Below are 22,172 nucleotides of genomic sequence, written 5' to 3'. Positions count from 1 at the left end.
GCCTATGGAATCTACTTCTAGAATATATATTTATAATATGTAATATGACATGGGTCTGATATTTTCTCAGTTAATAAAAAGTCAAAAGTTAATATTACATACCCTGATCAGAGATGCCAACCTCTACGGTTGTATCATAGTTGCTATGAATGTTAGCCTCAAACTATGCCAATATGATTGCACTAGAAATTCTATGAAATTTGAAGAAAATTCATTAAATTCGGATATATAGACAAAAACAATTTTTCGTCGATCAAATACATTTTCACCAAAAAGAGACGACAAGAAGAAATGTAATACTGATAACTTGGAAATCTGCTGTTGGAGGTATGTGAAATTAAAGCTTTACTCTTGATTAGTGTCATATTATCTTTCTCAGAATCCATCATGATTTTAAGTATTTAGTTGACTAAATAAATTTAGTTGATCCTTGAAACCACTATTTGCAATGTTTTGGGTTGGCATCTCTGCCTGATAATATTTTATGAAATACTATGGCCCGACACCACTGTGTCCTGCTTCTATTCCAACAACAGTTATCTTATTACCCTCAACTACTCTATATTACGTAAATATCCCTACTTACTGAATGAAGATCAAATTCAGGTAGTGAGGGTTTTGAACACAAAAATACTGAGCTTAAAGCATACACAACATATCCAACAAACTATTGCCATTATACTTCTTTGTGTTTCATTAACAACATGCATAAAACGTCTTCAATCAAAGCAACAACTTTAACTGTTATTTGACACATGCATTGTGTACATGTATTTTTGTAGTAAAACATCCCAGAAAAAATCCCCATTTGCACAGCCTGGAGTAAGTGCCCAGTCAGCAATAATGTAGCATGTCACATGCCTGATGACTGGAAACAACATGGGAGTCTAGTGCCCTGAAACGCTGCATCATTTATCACACAACAAATCACAACATCAACGTCAATATGTCCCTGCATCAATATTTACTCTGAAACAGTTATGAAAAAACAGCAACACTTTATACAGTGAACTTTCACACAATTTGCATACAATTCACATTTGATATTAAAAATCTCGTTGAAAATGACAATGACACATATTTATCAAATTGATGGCTCTGAGATCATATGCTGCATGAAGTATTTTGACTTAAATAAATAGGTTTCACGGATCATCCTCACCAAACATTGCAAAACCCTTTGTATGGAAACAGTTACATCAACAATATGGACAAAACTCAAAATAATTTGAGGACATGCTGCATAAAAAAACAACTTGATGTGTTGCACCTGGAGTATCATCATCATCATCATCATCATCACCACCACTGTCTTCAGTATCTTACAGAACGTTTGTTAAATAACTAGCTGAGAACATAGAGGTGGGAGTCTTTGTACAAGTGTACTGGGTGACGGTGTACTTGTTTCATATATATATATACTTTTGGAAAGTTCAGGATCACATGAGTGAGTAAAGACGGTTTTAGCAACATTCCAGCAACATCACGGCTGGGGACACCAGAAATGGGCTTCACACATTGTACCCATGCAGGGAATCGAATTCGGTCTTAGGCGTGACTAGCGAGCTCTTTAACCACTAGGCAACCCCACCAACCCCAGGATCGCATGAGAGGCACAGTGATACTTGCATGCATTCCAGGGTCCCGTTTCACAAAACGCTCTTCGCAACAACTCTTGTAAGTCTACATTAAAGCACATTAGTTACGATAGTCGCAACGCTACAACAGCTTTTTGGAACGGATCCCAGGATGAATGTTCCATATTAGAGGAAACTGCATACAGAAAGTATGTCTTACAAGCCACTGCTGCATTTCTGCGGAAGGATTATAGGAAACTGTTGTGAGCAACTGTAGTCATCATGTCAACAATACATGACATCAGCTTGCAAAGGGCAATTAATGGGCATGATCAGATTATAGTCTGTTTGCAGTGAAAACGTACCGATGAATTTCACTTTAAACAAGAAAGTAAATCAAATAAAGTGAAATTAAGATTGCGCCAATTGATCGTTTGAATATCATAATTTTTTACCTTGCCAATTGAACATTTGAATCTCAGAACTTTATTCATCTTAGGATAAACGTTCTTTAACAAATGATCATAGATTCAAATGGCTATTACTGGTTTGTATTACAAGGGGGTAAGCGCAGTAGTTGGAACACTGAAACAAATGCACATGCGGTACGTGATGAGTGTTAACTTAGACCAACCCTACCTGTTCTCAGTGTTTCATTTAATGTGCATACACCCTTGTAATACAAACCAATAATAACTATTTGAAACTATGATAGTTTGTTAAAAACTTTATCCTAAGTTTAATAAAATTCTGATATTTAAATATTCAGTTGGCAAGGTAAAATTATGAGGATTCACAATCTTAATTTCACTTTATTCGATTTACTTTCTTGTTTAAAGTGAAATTCATCAGTACATTTTCACTGCAAACAGACTATAGGGATGGTTTGAAATTTCGAAAGGCAAACTGGTGATGGGATAATTTGGTCGTGATAGAAGTAACACACAACAAACCGTTGGAAGAGGAAACAACACCATTAGGGGACAGAAACAGTTACCTATACGGCAAAGATGTGATCGATCTGTGTACATTTGATCTAAACTGACTGAACTATGATGCCACTGGTCAGTGATTGGCCTCATGGTGACCGTTGCTCACCCATGTCGTACACAGACAAATACAGACCGTTGATTTTCCATTCGATTCATGTGATCCAGCATTTTATCCAATAATATATATATTCAGGATTCCTCTCACAGAAGAGGAATTGTACAACTCACTAAAAAATCCTACTATTTTCATACAGAGTAAGCTTCTCATTGGATCGATGTCCTAATCGAAAAACACATCAAAGTCTGTGGAAACTGTTGTTAGGTGAACGATGGTAAGCCAGTGTGACATAACAACATTCATGTCACTGGGTGTCAGCTGTCAGAGCAATGGCTTCAGGCTATTGACCTTCTTGAGGTAGTGCTTCTGTTTGCAAAATAGACTGAATTTTATCTTTGGCAAATAAGACGATCACCACAAGAGTTTCAGATGATTTCTCCCTCCAAGGACAACTTTTAGAATCTGAAAGTTTGCTTTTAAAAATATGAATTGTGAATTCAATGCTACAGACATCTTGCATCAGTGGTGGTTGTCGCGACGCAAGTATCATCCCTACTGTGATACTACTCCAGGTGGATGGTGACGAGCTGCTTGACAAGGTACGAGTAGTTCTGCTGCCAACATGAGGTACCCTCACAACCTCAGATATAAGTATTATTGGCTGGACACTGCCCCCCCGACAGTGGTCCACAGTGGCTCATGTTCAGTAACTTCAACAACAACAACTACACAAAGTGTCAAGAACAGGTTGATGGCATGCAGCATTAGTGATCCAACACGTAGATGTAGGTAACCTGGCCTCTGAAGACTGGTAACTAACTGCCTCCAGTATGGACATCAAGGGCAACAAAGACAAACTTCAGCATGGATACAGACAGCCAAGCAGATAACAGAGAGACTTCTGTGGGGGGCAGAACAGATATTGGCACACTCATGAACCCTGATTTGTACACAATAGAAATTGTTAGAGTTTGTGTTTAATAAGTGGAAAGAAAACTGCTGTATAATTCCAGACTGGTGAAGAAGCCAGGAGGTGAAGGTCTGTGAACTGTGTGTGGCGCTGATCATCTGGCAGTACCCAGGTGTTGATAGTAGCTGGGTGTATGCAGTGACACTCTCCCAAGTCAAGGAAGACATATAGCCATCCTATGATACAGCATTGTTGACTGCATGCACCGGTATTCTGCCTCAGGTACAGAGGGCCTACTTTGGTATGGACACCTGTGTGTTGCAATACCCTGGACCGCCTATGGGTGTAGTGGTTAGAGCTTCCGCCCGGAGAGCGGACGGTCGCGGGATCGATCCCCGACAGCGTCATACCAAAAGACGTTAAAATATGGTACTTGTTGGTCCCTGACTGGCGCTCGGCAATAATGGGTACAACAAGGACTGGTCGGCTCGGAGTCAGTATAATGTGTCTGAGTGGGGTATTCATGCTTCACTGCGGCGTGGTATCTCAGTGGGCTAGCACGATAAAACCAGCCTAAGTCTGGGCTAGTACAAGCAGCCACACATACACATACACACGCATGCACGTTGCCATATGAGCGAAATATTCTCAAGCACGACGTTAAACCCAATTTCACCTCCCCTCCAATACCCTCTGTCAGCTAGTGTTAGTGAGTGCTATCTCTGCATGTCAAATACAACTATTTACGTTACATAATCTGTTCACAAAACAAACAAGATAAGAGTCCTGCTGAAATTTGAAAAAATAAACTTCTGTCTGTCTTACAACATGCAGAGTTGATTCATTCTCATTTCTACTGATTGAATCGATAAATACGAAACTGCTCCAAGTCCCTCCCAAGCGATACGTGGACTGCATGTTGTATTCTGCTGCTGATATGGGTTATCCTGATCTCATCCTGCCACCAGACCAGTGTCTTCAGTTACTCAGTATCTACAGACAGGCAACACTGACATCCCAAGAATCAGAGGGATGTTGTACGGTTCATATTGAGCAGTTCATTTCGGACAACATGTATGAAAATGTAGACATTAGAAAAAGTTGCTTTCTCTGCAGAAAATACAATGACTATGTATGTATAAGGCAGCGAATAATCTAATATATGAAAATACACAAAACATAAATCTGTAAAATATAATATCTCTAGGTTAGGAAATCACTAACATACATGAAAATAATAATTTGTTCAAAGTTATAAAATTACTGACGAAATGTCCACCACAAATTGATTGCCAAGGAAGAAACATTTCATGGTAGTTAAAACTAAACTATATCATGCAGAGCGACAAAACATTAATAACAGTCACAGAGATCGTGGTAAACATTTAAGTATAATGATATTACTACACACCAATATAAGAGCTTCAGGTAAAACATAAACACATGCTGTTAATTTCAATGTACTCAGCATCCTGCAATCAATGCCCACTGAATAGGGACATTCCATATGCCTTTTGAGCTCCCGTCAATATTCATGTGAATCTAAGCACGTTCATTGATAATTCAAATGCCCACTCTGAACCTGCTGAAACCTTATGTGCCTTCTAAGCTGCTTCCCAACATCCCCTAATCTGCACCTACTTAAGTGCACCTTAATTCTGTCGATATCCACATTAACTGAACTCTTTCCCTCCACATTGATTCAAGGTCCCTCAAAACTATTTTCTTGACAGATCATTCTTGTACCAAGGCATTTTCAACTGCAATAAAGGATGGAAATATCCCTAAACATCTTCCCCTTCCCTCCATGCTGTAGTAAGCATTGTTCATCAATATTTTCCCTTACCTGGCATGCTGCATTGAGGTAGTAAGCCACACCTCTTTCTTTACCCACCATGCTATACTGATGCAGTAAGACACACCCCTCAACACCTTCCCCTTACCTACCATGCTGAACTGATGTAGTTAGACAAGCCCCTCAAAACCTTACCTTACTTAGTATGCTGTACTGATGCAGTAAGACACACCCCTCTATGCCTTCCCTTACTTAGTATGCTGAACTGATGCAGTAAGACACACCCCTCAACAAATTCCCCTTACCTACCATGCTGAACTGCTCTAGTTAACAAGCCCCTCAACACCCTCCCTTACTTAGTATGCTGTACTGATGCAGTAAGACACACCCCTCTATGCCTTCCCTTACTTAGTATGCTGTACTGATGCAGTAAGAAACACCCCTCAACACCCTCCCTTACTTAGTATGCTGTACTGATGCAGTAAGACACACCCCTCTATGCCTTCCCTTACTTAGTATGCTGTACTGATGCAGTAAGACACACCCCTCTACACATTCCCCTTCCTACCATGCTGTACTGATGCAGTAAAACACTTCCCTCAACACCTTCTGTTACTAAGTATGCTGTACTGATGCAGTAAGACACACCCCTCAACATCCTCCCTTACTTAGAATGATGTACTGATGCAGTAAGACACACCCCTCTACGCCTTCCCTTACTAAGTATGCTGTACTGATGCAGTAAGACACACCCCTCTACACATTCCCCTTACCTACGATGCTGAACTGATGCAGTAAGACACTTCCCTCAACACCTTCCGTTACTAAGTATGCTGTACTGATGCAGTAAGACACACCCCTCAACATCCTCCCTTACTTAGAATGATGTACTGATGCAATAAGACACACCCCTCAACATCCTCCCTTACTTAGTATGATGTACTGATGCAGTAAGACACACCCCTCAACTCCTTCCCTTACTAAGTATACTGTACTGATGCAGTAAGACACACCCCTCAACACCTTCCCCTTACCTAACATACTGTACTGATGCAGTAAGACACACCCCTCAACTCTTTCCCTTACTTAGTATACTGTACTGATGCAGTAAGACACCCCCTCAACATCCTCCCTTACTTAGTATGTTGTACTGATGCAGTAAGACACACCCCTCAACATCCTCCCTTACTTAGTATGTTGTACTGATGCAGTAAGACACACCCCTCAACATCCTCCCCTTACTTAGTATACTGTACTGATGCAGTAGGACACACCCCTCAACACCTTCCCCTTACCTAACATACTGTACTGATGCAGTAAGACACACCCCCTCAACTCTTTCCCCTTACTGATGCAGTATACTGTACTCCCCCTCAATTAGTATGCAGTGAAGACACACCCCCCCTCAACATACCCTCCCCTTACTTAGTATGCTGTACTGATGCAGTAAGACACACCCCTCAACATCCTCCCTTACTTAGTATGATGTACTGATGCAGTAAGACACACCCCTCAACATCCTCCCTTACTTAGTATACTGTACTGATGCAGTAAGACACACCCCTCAACACCTTACCCCTTACTTGCAGTAGTACACACACCTCAACACCTTCCCTTACTGTACTGATGCAGTGCAGTCAACACCTTAGCCATGCCCCTCAACACCTTCCTTACTTAGTATGCCCTTACTTAGTATGCTGTACTGATGGAGAAGACATGCGCAGTAAGACAAGCCCTCAACTCTGTACAACACCTTAACTGCTGTACTTGGAGAAGACACGCCTCTCAACACCTTAACTCACTTAGTACGCTGTACTGATGCAGTAAGCCATGCCCCTTAACACCTTCCCATATTGAGTATACTGTACTGATGCAGACAGACAAGCACCTCAACACCTTAACTTACTTAGTATGCTGTACCAATGCAGTAAGCCATGCCCCTTAACACCTTCCGTTACTTAGAATGCTGTACTGATGGAGAAGACACGCCTCTCAACACCTTCCCTTACTTAGTATGCTGTACTGATGCAGAAAACACGCACCTGAACACCTTCCCTTAATTAGTATGCTGTACTGATGCAGTATGACACACCCCTCAACACCTTCCCTTACTTAGTATGCTGTACAGATGAAATAAACCATGCACCTCTCCACCTTCCCCTAACCTTACATGTTGAGGTTACACAGTAAGTCACACCCATCAACAACTTCCCCTTACCTAACATACTGTACAGATGCAGTAAGACACACCCCTCAAAACCTGCCCTTACTAAGTATGCTGTACTGATGTAGTAAGACACACCCCTCAAAACCTTCCCCTTAATTAGTATGCTGTACTGATGCAGTAAGACAAGCCCCTCAACATCTTCCCTTAATTAGAATGCTGTACTGATGCAGCAAGACAAGCCCCTCAACACCTTCACATATTTAGTATGATGTACTGATGCCGAAGACACGTCCCTCTACACCTTCCCCTTACCTAACACGCTCTACTGATGCAGTAAGACATACCCCTCAACACCCTCACTTACTAAGTATGCTGTACTGATGCAGAAAGCACGCCCCTCAACAGCCTCCCTTATTTAGTATGTTGTACTGATGCAGATAACACGCCCCTCAACACCTTCCCCTTACCAAACATGCTGTACTGATGCAGTAAGACACACCACTCAACACCTTCCCCTTACCAAACATGCTGTACTGATGCAGTAAGACACCCCCCTCAACACCTTCCCCTTAATTAGTATGCTGTACTGATGCAGTAAGACAAGCCCCTCAACATCTTCCCTTAATTAGAATGCTGTACTGATGCAGCAAGACAAGCCCCTCAACACCTTCACATATTTAGTATGATGTACTGATGCCGAAGACACGCCCCTCTACACCTTCCCCTTACCTAACACGCTCTACTGATGCAGTAAGACATACCCCTCAACACCCTCACTTACTAAGTATGCTGTACTGATGCAGAAAGCACGCCCCTCAACAGCCTCCCTTATTTAGTATGTTGTACTGATGCAGATAACACGCCCCTCAACACCTTCCCCTTACCAAACATGCTGTACTGATGCAGTAAGACACACCACTCAACACCTTCCCCTTACCAAACATGCTGTACTGATGCAGTAAGACACCCCCCTCAACACCTCCCCTTACTAAGTATGCTGTACTGATACAGTAATACACACCCCTCTACACCTTCCCCCTACCTAACACGCTATACTGATGCAGTAAGCCATGCCCTTCCCGTAACCTAACATGTTGAACTGATGCAGCAAGACACACCCTCAATTAGTATGATGTACTGATGTAGTAAGACACCCCCCTCAACACCTTCCCTTACTAAGTATCCTGTACTGATGCAGTAAGACAAGCCCCTCAACACCTTCCCTTACTAAGTATGCTGTACTGATGCAGTAAGACAAGACCCTCAACACCTTCCCTTACTAAGTATGCTGTACTGATGCAGTAAGACAAACCCCTCAATGCCTTCACTTACTTAGTATGCTGTACTGATGCAGTAAGCCATGCCCCTCAACATCCTCCCTTACTTAGTATGCTGTACTGATGCAGTAAGACACACCCCTTAACATCTTCCCTTACTTAGGATGCTATACTGATGCAGTAAGACACACCCCTCAACACCTTCCCCTGACCTACCAAGCTGAACTGATGTAGTTAGACAAGCCCCTCTACACCTTCCGTAACTTAGTATGCTGTACTGATGCAGTAAGACACACCCCTCTATGCCTTCCCTTACTTAGTATGCTGAACTGATGCAGTAAGACACACCCCTCAACAAATTCCCCTTACCTACCATGCTGAACTGCTCTAGTTAACAAGCCCCTCAACACCCTCCCTTACTTAGTATGCTGTACTGATGCAGTAAGACACATCCCTCTACACATTCCCCTTACCTACCATGCTGAACTGATGCAGTAAGACATACCCCTCAACACCCTCACTTACTTAGTATGCTGTACTGATGCAGTAAGACACACCCCTCAACACCTTCCCCTTACCTACCAAGCTGAACCGATGTAGTTAGACAAGGCCCTCAACACCTTCCATTACTTAGTATGCTGTACTGATTCAGAAAGACACACCCCTCAACACCCTCCCTTACTTAGTATGATTTATTGATGCAGAAAGCACGCCCCTCAACACCCTCCCTTATTTAGTATGTTGTACTGATGCAGATAACACCCCCCTCAACTCCCCCCTCAACACCTTTCCTTACTTAGTATGCTGTACTGATGTAGTAAGACACGCCCCACAACACCTTCCCCTTACCAAACATGCTGTACTGATGCAGTAAGACACACCCCTCAACACCCTCCCTTACTTAGTATGCTGTACTGATGTAGAAAACATGCCCAGCAACATCGTCCCTTACTTAGTATGCTGTACTGATGCAGTAAGACACACCCCTCAACACCCTCCCTTACTTAGTATGATGAACTGATGTAGAAAACATGCCCAGCAACATCGTCCCTTACTTAGTATGCTGTACTGGTGCAGTAAGACATACCCCTCAACACCTTCCCTTACTTAGTATGCTGTACTGATGCAGTAAGCCATGTCCCTCAACACATTCCCTTAATTTGCATGCTGTACTGATGCAGTAAGCCATGCCCCTCAACACATTCCCTTTACCTAACATGCTGTACTGATGCAGTATGACACACCCATCAACCTGCCTTACTTAGTATGCTGTACTGATGCAGAAGACATGCCCCTCAACACCTTCCCCTTACCTAACACGCTGTACCCCTCAAAATGTTCCCTTACTTAGTATGATGTACTGATGCAGTAAGACACACACCCCTCAACACCTTCCCTTACTAATAGCATGATATACTGATGCAGTAAGACACACCCCTCAACACCCTCCCTTACTTAGTATGCTGTACTGATGCAATAAGACATCCCACTTAACACCCTCACTTACTTAGTATGCCGTACTGATGCAATAAGACACCCCCCTTAACACCTTCCCCTTACCTAACATGCTGCACTGATGCAATAAGACACACCCCTCACTTACTTAGTATGCCGTACTGATGCAGTTAGACACACCCCTCAACACCCTCACTTACTTAGCATGCTGTACTGATGCAGTAAGACACACCCCTCAACACCCTCACTTACTTAGCATGCTGTACTGATGCAGTAAAACACACCCCCCCCCCTCTTAACACCTTCCCCTTACTTTGTATGCTGTACTGATGCAGTAAGACACATCCCTTAACACCTTCCCCTTACCTAACATGGTGTACTGATGCAGTAAGACACACCCCTCAACACCTTCCCCTTACTTTGTATGCTATACTGATGCAGTAGGACACACCCCTCAACTCCTTCCCTTACCTAGTATGTTGTACTGATGCAGTAACACACACCCCTCAACACCTTCCCCTTACTTAGTATGCTGTACTGATGCAGTAAGACACACCCCTAACACCCTCCCTTACCTAGTATGCTGTACTGATGCAGTAAGACACACCCCTCAAAACCTTCCCCTTACTTAGTATGCTGTACTGATGCAGTAAGACACACCCCTTAACACCTTCCCCTTACTTAGTATGCTGTAATGATGCAGTAAGACACACCCCTTAACACCTTCCCCTTACATAGTATGCTGTACTGATGCAGTAGGACACCCCTCAACTCCTTCCCTTACCTAGTATGCTGTACTGATGCAGTGGGACACACCCCTCAACACCTTCCATTTACTTTATATGTTGTACTGATGCAGTAAGACACACCCCTCAACACCCTCCCTTACTTTGTATGCTGTACTGATGCAGTGGGACACACCCCTCAACACCTTCCACTTACTTTATATGCTGTACTGATGCAGTAAGACACACCCTCAACACCTTCCTTTAACTGGCATATTTTATTGATGCAGCAACACACACCATTTAACAGCTTCCCTTCCCCTACCAGATGTACTGATGCAGTAAGACACGCCCCTTACCATTCTCCCTTCCCAGCTGGCTACACTAGTGCAGTAAACTACCGCCCAACAGCTCCCCTTTACTGGTGCAGTAAGACATACCCCTCACCCTTCTCCCTTCCCAAGCTGGCTACACTAGTGCAGTAAACTACGCCCCTCGACAGCTCCCCTTTACTGGTGCAGTAAGACACGCCCCTCACCCTTCTCCCTTCCCAAGCTCGCTACACTAGTGCCGTAAACTACGCCCCTCGACAGCTTCCCTTCCCCTACCAGATGTACTGATGCAGTAAGACACGCCCCTCACCCTTCTCCCTTCCCAAGCTCGCTACACTAGTGCAGTAAACTACGCCCCTCGACAGCTCCCCTTTACTGGTGCAGTAAGACAAGTCCCCTCACCCTTCTCCCTTCCCAAGCTCGCTACACTAGTGCAGTAAACTACGCCCCTCGACAGCTCCCCTTTACTGGTGCAGTAAGACACGCCCCTTACCCTTCCCAAGCTCGCTACACTAGTGCAGTAAACTACGCCCCTCGACAGCTCCCCTTTACTGGTGCAGTAAGACACGCCCCTCACCCTTCCCAAGCTCGCTACACTAGTGCAGTAAACTTCACGCCCCTCGACAGCTCCCTTTACTGGTGCAGTAAGACACGCGCCCTTACCCTCCCAAGCTCGCCCTTCCCAAGCCGGCTACACTGGTGCAGTAACCCTCCCAAGCTCCCCTCGACGGTAAAGCTCCCCTTTACTGGTGCAGTAAGACACGCCCTTACCCTTCTCCTTCCCAAGCTCACTACACTAGTGCAGTAAACTACGCCCCTTGACAGCTCCCCTTTACTGGTGCAGTAAGACACGCCCCTCACCCTTCTCCCTTCCCAAGCTCACTACACTAGTGCAGTAAACTACGCCCCTCGACAGCTCCCCTTTACTGGTGCAGTAAGATACGCCCCTCACCCTTCCCAAGCTCGCTACACTAGTGCAGTAAACTCGCCCCTTGACAGCTGCCTTTTACTGGTGCAGTAAGACACGCCTCTCACCCTTCCCAAGCTCGCTACACTAGTGCAGTAAACTCGCCCCTTGACAGCTCCCTTTTACTGGTGCAGTAAGACACGCCTCTCACCCTTCTCTAGCTGGCTGTACACTGTGTGTACACTGATCCCAGGGTACTAACTACACAGAAGTCAACAGTACGAACCATACAGATACACACTATAAAATATTGCGTTCAACTTACAGAAAATATTAATGATCATGCTTTTCTATATTTTTAAATAAAATACAAAGTTTGTATTCCTCAAATAATTACAAGGGGTTTTCCTTCTCTAATTATGATCAGCTGATGTTGTTTGTAACACCCTCTGTAAATACCATACACATGCATACAATGATACAGCTGTAATGGAATGATAGTATTTGAGCATACTGGAAGTGCTACAAAATGTTCAAGCTTTACATCTGATTCTGCTGTAAATGTTACTCTCTACAAGATGTATAAATACAAGGATCTTTGATGATTCTAACATCTCCTATATTTCAACTCAGCATAAATATGTCATTAATATAGTATACATTTCAAGAGTCAGGGAAGTATTGGTAAAATAAATCCTGCAAGGTGAACACAAATGATTCTGTTATGAAACAGTTTTGATCAACAATACAAACAATGTCAGAAGGCGATTCACTTTGAAAATTAATAATGTGGTGCAATATGGAGAGGGTGAAGGACAATCTCTTCATTAATGCATTTAGTCCTGGTGATCATCAGGATAGGTTTCCAACAAACAATGTTTTCCTGAACACTAAACTGACTTGTTCGTTATGTTGGAGATTGGCAGAGGTAAGGCACCAGGTCAGAGCCTGGTCGAGCAGAAGGTCCTGGTGCTTTCTGTGGATCACTGATGGGTAGTCCCACTGCTGCAGGACTGTTGACGGTGACTCTACCTGACTGTCATACTTGTGACTAGATCAGCTTCAACAACATAGAAATAAGACTGTAAACATGAGAAGCACCAGTGAGAAGTATAGGATGGAACATCCCTGACTACAACAGAGGTCAAGTGTGTCCCACTGCCAGCCCGGCCGGCCGAGGAATGCTGACTCCTTCCACATGATATCTCTATAATGTAAATGGGTTGTTAACCTTGTGAATCCTTTGGCCACGATGTCACCAGCAAGAAATGATGACATGTGTCAATTATCCAAACAATAGTCATGAACACAGGTTTTATTCAGTATTGCCAGTATTGTCTGAGATGGAGATGGTGTATATATGGTGCCAAGTGAGATCAGAATAGTGGGTATTTTGTGGCCTATTTTAAGCTCCTGTCTAATGATTGCCTGCCGCATGACAAGGCAGAATGTCACCAATAGAATCCTAGAGTTTGTCTGTTAGGAAGGAAGATCAGCATTCCTGTGCTCGTCCTGACCCATCAGTTCCGACTACAGGGAAACTGAAACTACAGCTGTCAGCTGTAACTACATGGACTAATATCAACTGGTGGCACCCACGATGGCCATGAAACACATATAACTTTGTCCTTGATACATTACTGATTATCAGAACACCTTGTGTAACTTGTAGTTCAAGTCATTAAGTCATTGTTACCACATTGAATGATAAAAAAACTACTGACCCCAATGTGTTTTTTTTTTAAATTAGGAAAAGAGTGGACAGACCCTTGTATTCATAAAATGAACTGAAAATGCCTTGTTACTTGAAAAACAGAAAAATGAACCGTCTGATTTTTTTAATACTTTAATGCAATGACATCTTATTCTTATACGCTGACATCACTATATGTATTCCATCGACCATCTCTACACAATACCCATTTATCAGTAAAAGTTTCATAAATAACAGAAAAAATATACACACCATTCAAAAAAGAATACAAAAGCCTATATTGTACAAAATGACACATGTAAAAATATCTGTATAGAAATAGTCACTCTTTCATTCAGTAGACATTGGGTGACCACACCTGTCATCACTGACCAGCCTCAGACAGCTGACCATCTGTCAGTCCCATCATTACCTGAACCATTACGTTTCAAAAACAGTAACCTGGGACACAATTCTATCACTCCGAGCAAAACTCACAATCATTTTTGTAGTGTGAAACTGACATGGGGAAATAATGTTTTCAAGTTTCAAAACAGTGTTTTTCAAACGATGGCTTATTTTGATGCTTCATCATACGAACACATAGAGTAATATTACACGTGGCAATAATGTGCCAGCAGAAAAATATGGGCAGAGTTTAACAACATCAGGCAGGCAATCCCCAAATAAACTGTGTTGAGTGGTTTCTAAGTAGACAGTGTGGGACACCAGGTCTACACAAACACGGAAATGTAAAATATATTAGGAATCTGTATCTTAGTCATTGTATTGGAAGATAGTGGATCGGATGCATGGTGTGAACACCACAATCAGTATCAGGGATACCTAGTTGTACTGCAAGTAGTGCCTACATCTAAGGTGAGAATACTCTCACCTGTTGTAACGTGCATATACTAAGGGTCTCAAACAGTTGGCATGAGGTTTAAACAAAGCAGAAATCAATCCTAGGAAGGCGTGGTGCTGCGTACGACTGTCAGTGAGTTGTGTGAGCAATATACTAGTGTATGTACTGACTGGCCATTGTGGCACCTGATGGAAGGGAGGTAACTCACAATGTCAGTCATATGTCATTTTTTCAGATGTTGAATACGTAAATATTTTCAAATGATGCAAAATATATAGAGAAGAAAGTATAACTGAAAACAGATTCTGTTAAATGAATACTGGGTAAGTTAATTTACATTGTCTGTTGCAACAAATGATGACCAAATTAGAATCAACAGATCCAAAAAGTAAGTTTTCCTTTGCCTGAACAAAAATTAAATTTTTATTTACTTATCCAAATTGCAATAGATGAAACCTGTGCGTATGGGTTCATTATGCTGGTAGCTTTCCTCCTGTGCATGTCACTCACTACTGGACAGTTACTAAATAAACAATAATACATCACAATAAATGTCTAACATGTGTATATAACATAAAGCTACGTCAACAAAACAAAACCAACAAAACAATAAATGTACCCGCAGAACTTATGGAATATCAGGTTAAGATTATAGCCTCTAGCTTGGATTAAATAGGAAATAAACTTGTGCATGAACGTGTTTGTGTTGAGGCAGGGGAGAGTAAGTGCAGCTGTCCCCAAAATCAACAGTAGATAGTCCCATAATATTTCATTTATAAGCAACATTTCATGCAGTATTGTCAGATTGTCAGACTGAATCAACAGCCATTTCTTGCAGCCATTCCTGAACTGATTAACAGACTACCATAAAGCAGCTTCATTCAAAATCATCTATCTTCACTCTCTTCTTTAAAATATTTCCAAAGGTATCTTCTGCCATGACAGTAGCTGTGGTGGTCCCCTCTGGAATGGCCTTGACCCTTGATCTCTTGAGTGTAAAGTCCACTGGTGGAGTCTCATGGAGGAACTCCCAGTGATGAAACACAAGTCCCCCAGGGTCTGTCCGGAGCTCCACCAGCCGTAGTCCACTTGCTGACAGAATGTGGCACTTGCTGAACGGAAGAACACACATTGACATAGGAATGGGATCTGGAGAACTTGTTGAGACGTACAATTATTGACACACTTATACAGACAAACTCTATGGATACACAACTTCTTTATTTGGTAGATGCGACGTTTCGATACAGATTCTTGTATCGTTGTCAAGCAAGTATGAGTAAGGTAGATAACAGGGGACTATATATACAGTAAATAATTAACTAAAACAACAAGGACGTGAATTGGGATGTACAGTAACAATGTGATGACAAGGGATTACAAGTAGAAGCCAGTGACAAGTGATACATGTAGAAGCCAATGGGGTTTACGGGTGTTTGTACAAGTAATACAACCAGTTACGGTTGGTTGAGGAGTTCATCGTACGCAGAGGGGATGAAGTAACCTTGGTCTCTATTGATCAGGGGTCGGTGTCGTTTGATGTGGATGGCTACGGTTAATTTTCGTTTGGTGTATCTGTATCGAAACGTCGCATCTACCGAATAAAGAAGTTGTTTATCCATAAAGTTTGTCCGTATATTACTCTCCAACTTCTAAACAATGCCACTCAAAGAAGATAGACACACTTTATGAATAACAACTTCTTTATTTTATGAGTGCAACGTTTCGTGAGTAAGACATGGAAATTCATACCATCAACTCCCTGTCTCGTCTTGATATACATCTCCCTCCTATTCATGTATCATTCCTGCTTGACAACGGTACAAGAATCTTTATCGAAATGTCGCACTCACAAAATAAAGAAGTTGTTATTCATAAAGTGTGCTCATTATTCGACCCTAGCCTATACTGGGATTATCAAGTTTTGATTGAAAGAATAGTGCATTTCTTCTCATCAAATCGGTTGGTTGTTTAACACCGCACTCAGCATCATTCCAGCTAAATGGCGGCGGTCTGTTGGTTGGTTGTTTAATGCCGCACTCAGCAATATGGCGGCGATTTGTAAATAATTGAGTCTGGACCAGACAATCCAGTGATCAGCATCATGAGCATCAATCTATTCAATTTGGATACCATGACATGTATCAACCAAGTCAGTGATCGTGACCACCCGATCCCATTAGTTGCCTCTTACGTTCATCAAATTGAATAAAATAGTGGAGTTTTATCTTTTACTTCAAGTTAGTGTTATGTGGAAGGAACACCAAAAGATATCTACCACTTTGGTGAAGCCAAGAAATCATGCTCGTAGACCTGGAACCATCACCATGTGGAATCAGGGAGGGTTCAATTCAACAATCATCTTATTTATTATCTTACTTTTCGCTATTTGTTACGAGGGAGACCACTTACTGGTAGAACAGACAGGTGTGTGAGTTGCACATGTAAAATTTCACTACACACGCTTGTTGATTACCTGGCTGTTCTACCAGCAAGTGGCCCCCCCCTTGTAAAAAGAGCGAAAAGTGACAACAAATAATGATCGTTTGTTAAACAACTTTTTTATTCGGTTGAGACAAATCATCAGAAATGGTCTGTCGATTTCATGTGACTGCAAAATTTGGTGCAATTTGTTGCAATTATTATATTTTATGTTTGTGAGCAATTCTGACTGACTGACTGAGTTTGGTTTTACGCCGCTTTTAGAAATATTCCAGCAACATCACGGCTGGGGACACCTGAAATGGGCTTCACACACTGTACCCATGTGGGGATTTGAACCTGGGTCTTCGGTGTGACGAGCCAACGCTTTAACCACTAGGCTACCCCACCGCCCTTGTGAGAAATTCATCGGTCTCAAATGAAATCAAATGGACTGTACTTGGTCAATTTGCATTTTAACTTTTATGCTGACTGATCGGCTTCTCTATGATGCTGACATTAACACCTGTACATCACGCCATTGAACTATGATAGTCAACACTTGACCCACTGCTGATCTAAACACATCATTTGTTGGGTAAACCTGACACAGCCCTACACAACAGAGCCAGGTAGAGGAGACTACAGAGACTGCTCACACCCCTCGGCAGCCAGTACGACTCTCCCTTCCACAATCGAGGGTTTCTTTTCTACAGAATATGTATGAACCACAGTCAAATCTTACTTGGAAAGAACTGGATTTTTTCTTGGATCATCTGTTCTAGCTTTGTTAAACCATCTGAAAAGATGCAAATATGGTTAATATTGGACATGATTCTAAGTGTATTTCTGTATTTACATAATGGTGCAAGGTTCCTGGAGAACATGTTTGCCTCAGCAGCAAGGTAGCATGATACTGAGCACACCAACACAGACACATCCTCCCAGCCTTATGTCCCTTATGTGCCATTACACTGAACATACAGAATTTACACAAAATCAAATCTCTCTTGGATATTGAAGTTAAGTGCTGACATTACATGAAATCAGTTAATCTGATTAGGGGGATTGTAAGGGTTGTGGAAAAGCCTACTTGGTTGATATTTAAGAGAAAGTGAAGAGATTACATTGAGGAGCTAGTGAATAAATGACGTGGACAATTTGTGTGTGGGTTGAAGTGGCCGTGTGGGGGTGTTCAGCTGGATACATATGTTCCGGCACAAGCATCTACACATTGTCTGACTCAGCAGTACACTGATGTGAAGCAGCTCATGAAGGAATAGATGACGATGATGATACATTAAAAGGTTCTGAGGCTCACCTAACAGGGAACTGCTTATTTGTAGCCTGACGTGCAAGTGCAAATAGTAACTCATTAGTAAATGTTAGGCTTTCAAGTTTTCCTCTACAGTTTATAGATTAAATTCAAATCTATTTAAACCATTAAATCCATTTCCTGCATTGCTTGTTGTTGTTAATGAAGGTTTAGCAAACCACTGCCCATCAATACATTAGTTTTACTCATCACTCCAACTTGCTGATAGTCAGTGTGCGAAATAGCCACTGGCCCGCTAGTCAGTGGCTAGTAAAAATACAGTTGGGACAGCAAATCTCAACAGTCACTGGCCCGAGTGGCTAGTGAATTTCTTATGGGGTCATTTTGTATGTATATATCTCTCTTTAGTACACTTTGAAATCATGCAAGATTATGGCCTGATAAAAAACATATTTGCAGCTTAATGATGAAACCTGTGTCATGCCGACAATATCTTATTCTCATCTATTTTTGTAATCTTTTGCTTGGTTTCTACATTCAAATTTCGGGCTAGTGAAGTATGTTGTGGGCTAGCAACTTTAAGGCATAGCTAACCCGACTGGCTAGCAACATTTAGCAACTATTTCGCACACTGCTGACAGTGTATATCCAGCATGAGCAAGTTCTGCTGCTATCAACATTGCAGAAAGTCCATACTGATCCACTGATCCTCCTCCTCCATTACAGAACTGTATTACATGCTGTATGATGTACACACTGAACCCTTTTCACTGCCACAGATTCACTTTCGGTCACATTAAAATGTATTACAATAGTTTCATGAGTGTTTGGTTTGTTTGACTGTTGTTCAACACCAAACTCTATATTCCAGTTATATGATGGCAGTCTCTAAATAATCCAGTCTGGACCAGACAAGCCAGTGACTGATGTCATGAGCATCAACCTACACTACTGGGATACAAAGACATGCATCAGCCAAGGTTAGTGAGCCTGAACACTGAATCCCCTTAGTCAGCTCTTATGACTAGCATGGGTTGCTAAAAATCAATTGTAACCTGCACGTCCACAGGTTTTTGAGAGTGAGAGAAATTCATTGCAAAATTAGGTATGAGCTTGAACTTATTTCGGTCTGTAGTATGAGGCAGGAAGCAAAGTCACCTCCCAAATGGATGCAATGGTGCCAAAAAGGGTCCTGGGTATATAGGTGAGGAGAGGTGAAATTGGGTTTAACGTCATGCTTGAGAATATTTTGCTCATATGACGACGTGCATGCGTGTGTATGTGTATGTGCGGCTGTTTGTACTAGCCCAGACTTAACCTGGTTTTATAGTGCTAGCACACTGAGATACCATGCCGCAGTGAAGCATGAATACCCCACTTAGACACATTATACTGACTCCGAGCCGACCAGTCCTTGTTGTAACCAGTAATGCCGAGCGCCAGGCAGGGACAAACAAGTACCATATTTTAACGTCTTTTGGTATGACGCGGTCGGGGATTGAACCCGCGACCTTCCGCTCTCCGGGCGGCGCTCTAACCACTACAGCATAGAGGCGGTCTGGGTATATAGGCTCACAGAAAGGAGTTCTAATAGTAACTGTGATAGTCACACCCTGATGTCTCTCTCAGGCCCTGCTGTCCTGGCCTCTCTGCCAGATGGCATCAGTCTGGAGAACAATCTTCAAAAGCAATCTAACATGTGTTGCTAAACTTAAACCTTCGGTCCCGGTGTATTGCACAATCATACCTAGGTAAATGAATTGATAATGTAATTTGACATTCTTCAAAGTCCACAACAGCTTCCAGCTAATGAAACAAGTAAGGTGAGAGCCAAACAATGGATTCCCTAACTTGGATTCATCTGTATTGTAAACAGATAGCTTACTAGCCATGCATTCTTAATTCACTTGCAAAAACAACACACTTTAGGGAGAATTGTATGTTAAATAATTGATTAATTACAATCCCTGTGAGTAAGTCAATGTGTTAAGTAGAAGTATTTTTTGTAATGTAATGAAAGGGCTTGGCACCAGATTACCACTGTGTTGAACACAGGAAAAGGGAGAAGGTGGCGCTTAGTGTTAGTGTCAGGAACCATCAAACATTCATCTGACAGATAAGATACACCAAGATAGAACACAGGTGAAGCTTGTAAACCCATAGGTGAGTCAATTGATTAAGTTTAATGCCCCAGCCAGTGATAATTCAACTGTATGGGTTAATTATATATAAGGCTACACATTACTTTCCTGGGCAAACAATACCATGAAAAATAGCATAACTGAGCATCTGTCCAATCAGCCAGGTGATAACTATTATTTCTCCTTCTAAATTGGTAAGTACAATAATGGAGGATGTTTATATGGGTGCCTATGAAACTCATTTAAACTCAAGTACAACAATGGAGGATGTTTATATGGGTGCCTATGAAACTCAAGTACAATAATGGTAGGATGTTTATATGGGTGCCTATGAAACTCAAGTACAACAATGGAGGATGTTTATATGGGTGCCTATGAAACTCAAGTACAACAATGGAGGATGTTTATATGGGTGCCTATGAAACTCAAGTACAATAATGGAGGATGTTTATATGGGTGCCTATGAAACTCAAGTACAATAATGGAGGATGTTTATATGGGTGCCTATGAAACTCAAGTACAATAATGGAGGATGTTTATATGGGTGCCTATGAAACTCAAGTACAATAATGGAGGATGGAGTGATGTTTATATGGATGTTTATATGGGTGCCTATGAAACTCAAGTACAATAATGGAGGATGTTTATATGGGTGCCTATGAAACTCAAGTACAATAATGGAGGATGTTTATATGGGTGCCTATGAAACTCAAGTACAATAATGGAGGATGTTTATATGCCTATGAAACTCAAATTACAATAATGGAGGATGTTTATATGATTGGTGCCTATGAAACTCAAGTACAATAATGGAGGATGTTTATATGGGTGCCTATGAAACTCAAGTACAACAATGGAGGATGTTTATATGGGGTGCCTATGAAACTCAAGTACAATAATGGAGGATGTTTATATGGGTGCCTATGAAACTCAAGTACAATAATGGAGGATGTTTATATGGGTGCCTATGAAACTCAAGTACAATAATGGAGGATGTTTATATGGGTGCCTATGAAACTCAAGTACAATAATGGAGGATGTTTATATGGGTGCCTATGAAACTCAAGTACAACAATGGAGGATGTTTATATGGGTGCCTATGAAACTCAAGTACAACAATGGAGGATGTTTATATGGGTGCCTATGAAACTCAAGTACAATAATGGAGGATGTTTATATGGGTGCCTATGAAACTGCCTATGAAACTCAAGTACAATAATGGAGGATGTTTATATGGGTGCCTATGAAACTCAAGTACAATAATGGAGGATGTTTATATGGGTGCCTATGAAACTCAAGTACAACAATAATGGAGGATGTTTATATGGGTGCCTATGAAACTCAAGTACAATAATGGAGGATGTTTATATGGGTGCCTATGAAACTCTCAATAATGGAGGATGTTTATATGGGTGCCTATGAAACAAGTAATGGAGGATGTTTATATGGGTGCCTATGAAACTCAAGTACAATAATGGAGGATGTTTATATGGGTGCCTATGAAACTCAAGTACAATAATGGAGGATGTTTATATGGGTGCCTATGAAACTCAAGTACAATAATGGAGGATGTTTATATGG

The 22,172-nt window shown here is 41.8% G+C and overlaps 1 protein-coding gene and 1 long non-coding RNA gene across 3 annotated transcripts in view; both read right to left on the bottom strand.

Moving 5' to 3' along the window:
* Window positions 1-4,145: 4,145 nt before the first annotated feature.
* On the bottom strand, window positions 4,146-11,374 carry LOC124263054. 2 transcript variants are annotated; one of them, XR_006894762.1, is made up of 10 exons: window positions 10,955-11,374; window positions 10,376-10,848; window positions 9,563-9,620; window positions 9,298-9,343; window positions 7,383-7,492; window positions 6,758-6,903; window positions 6,562-6,627; window positions 5,927-6,405; window positions 5,679-5,880; window positions 4,146-5,574 (listed from the first exon to the last, which is right to left on the bottom strand). It is a non-coding gene; the product is annotated as an uncharacterized LOC124263054 (long non-coding RNA). The 2 variants fall into 2 exon arrangements; XR_006894761.1 differs by lacking the exons at window positions 4,146-5,574; window positions 5,679-5,880; window positions 5,927-6,405; ... (1 more) ...; window positions 6,758-6,903; window positions 7,383-7,492 and adding an exon at window positions 8,630-8,983 and having other exon boundaries at window positions 10,376-11,373.
* A 978-nt stretch (window positions 11,375-12,352) lies between these two features.
* LOC124263055 overlaps window positions 12,353-22,172 on the bottom strand; it is a 113,360-nt gene continuing 103,540 nt past the window's right edge. Inside the window, 2 exon segments of the mRNA XM_046697670.1 lie at window positions 12,353-15,865; window positions 17,920-17,973. Of these exon segments, the coding sequence (XP_046553626.1) occupies window positions 15,631-15,865; window positions 17,920-17,973 (289 nt within the window). The 3' untranslated portion in view covers window positions 12,353-15,630.

This window comes from Haliotis rubra, unplaced genomic scaffold (genome assembly GCF_003918875.1).
Source record: "Haliotis rubra isolate DU_JTF1 unplaced genomic scaffold, ASM391887v1 Scf867, whole genome shotgun sequence".
NCBI classification, from domain to species: domain Eukaryota; kingdom Metazoa; phylum Mollusca; class Gastropoda; order Lepetellida; family Haliotidae; genus Haliotis; species Haliotis rubra.
Note: the sequence above shows the minus strand (reverse complement) of the source record. Positions and strands in the feature narration are given on the sequence as shown.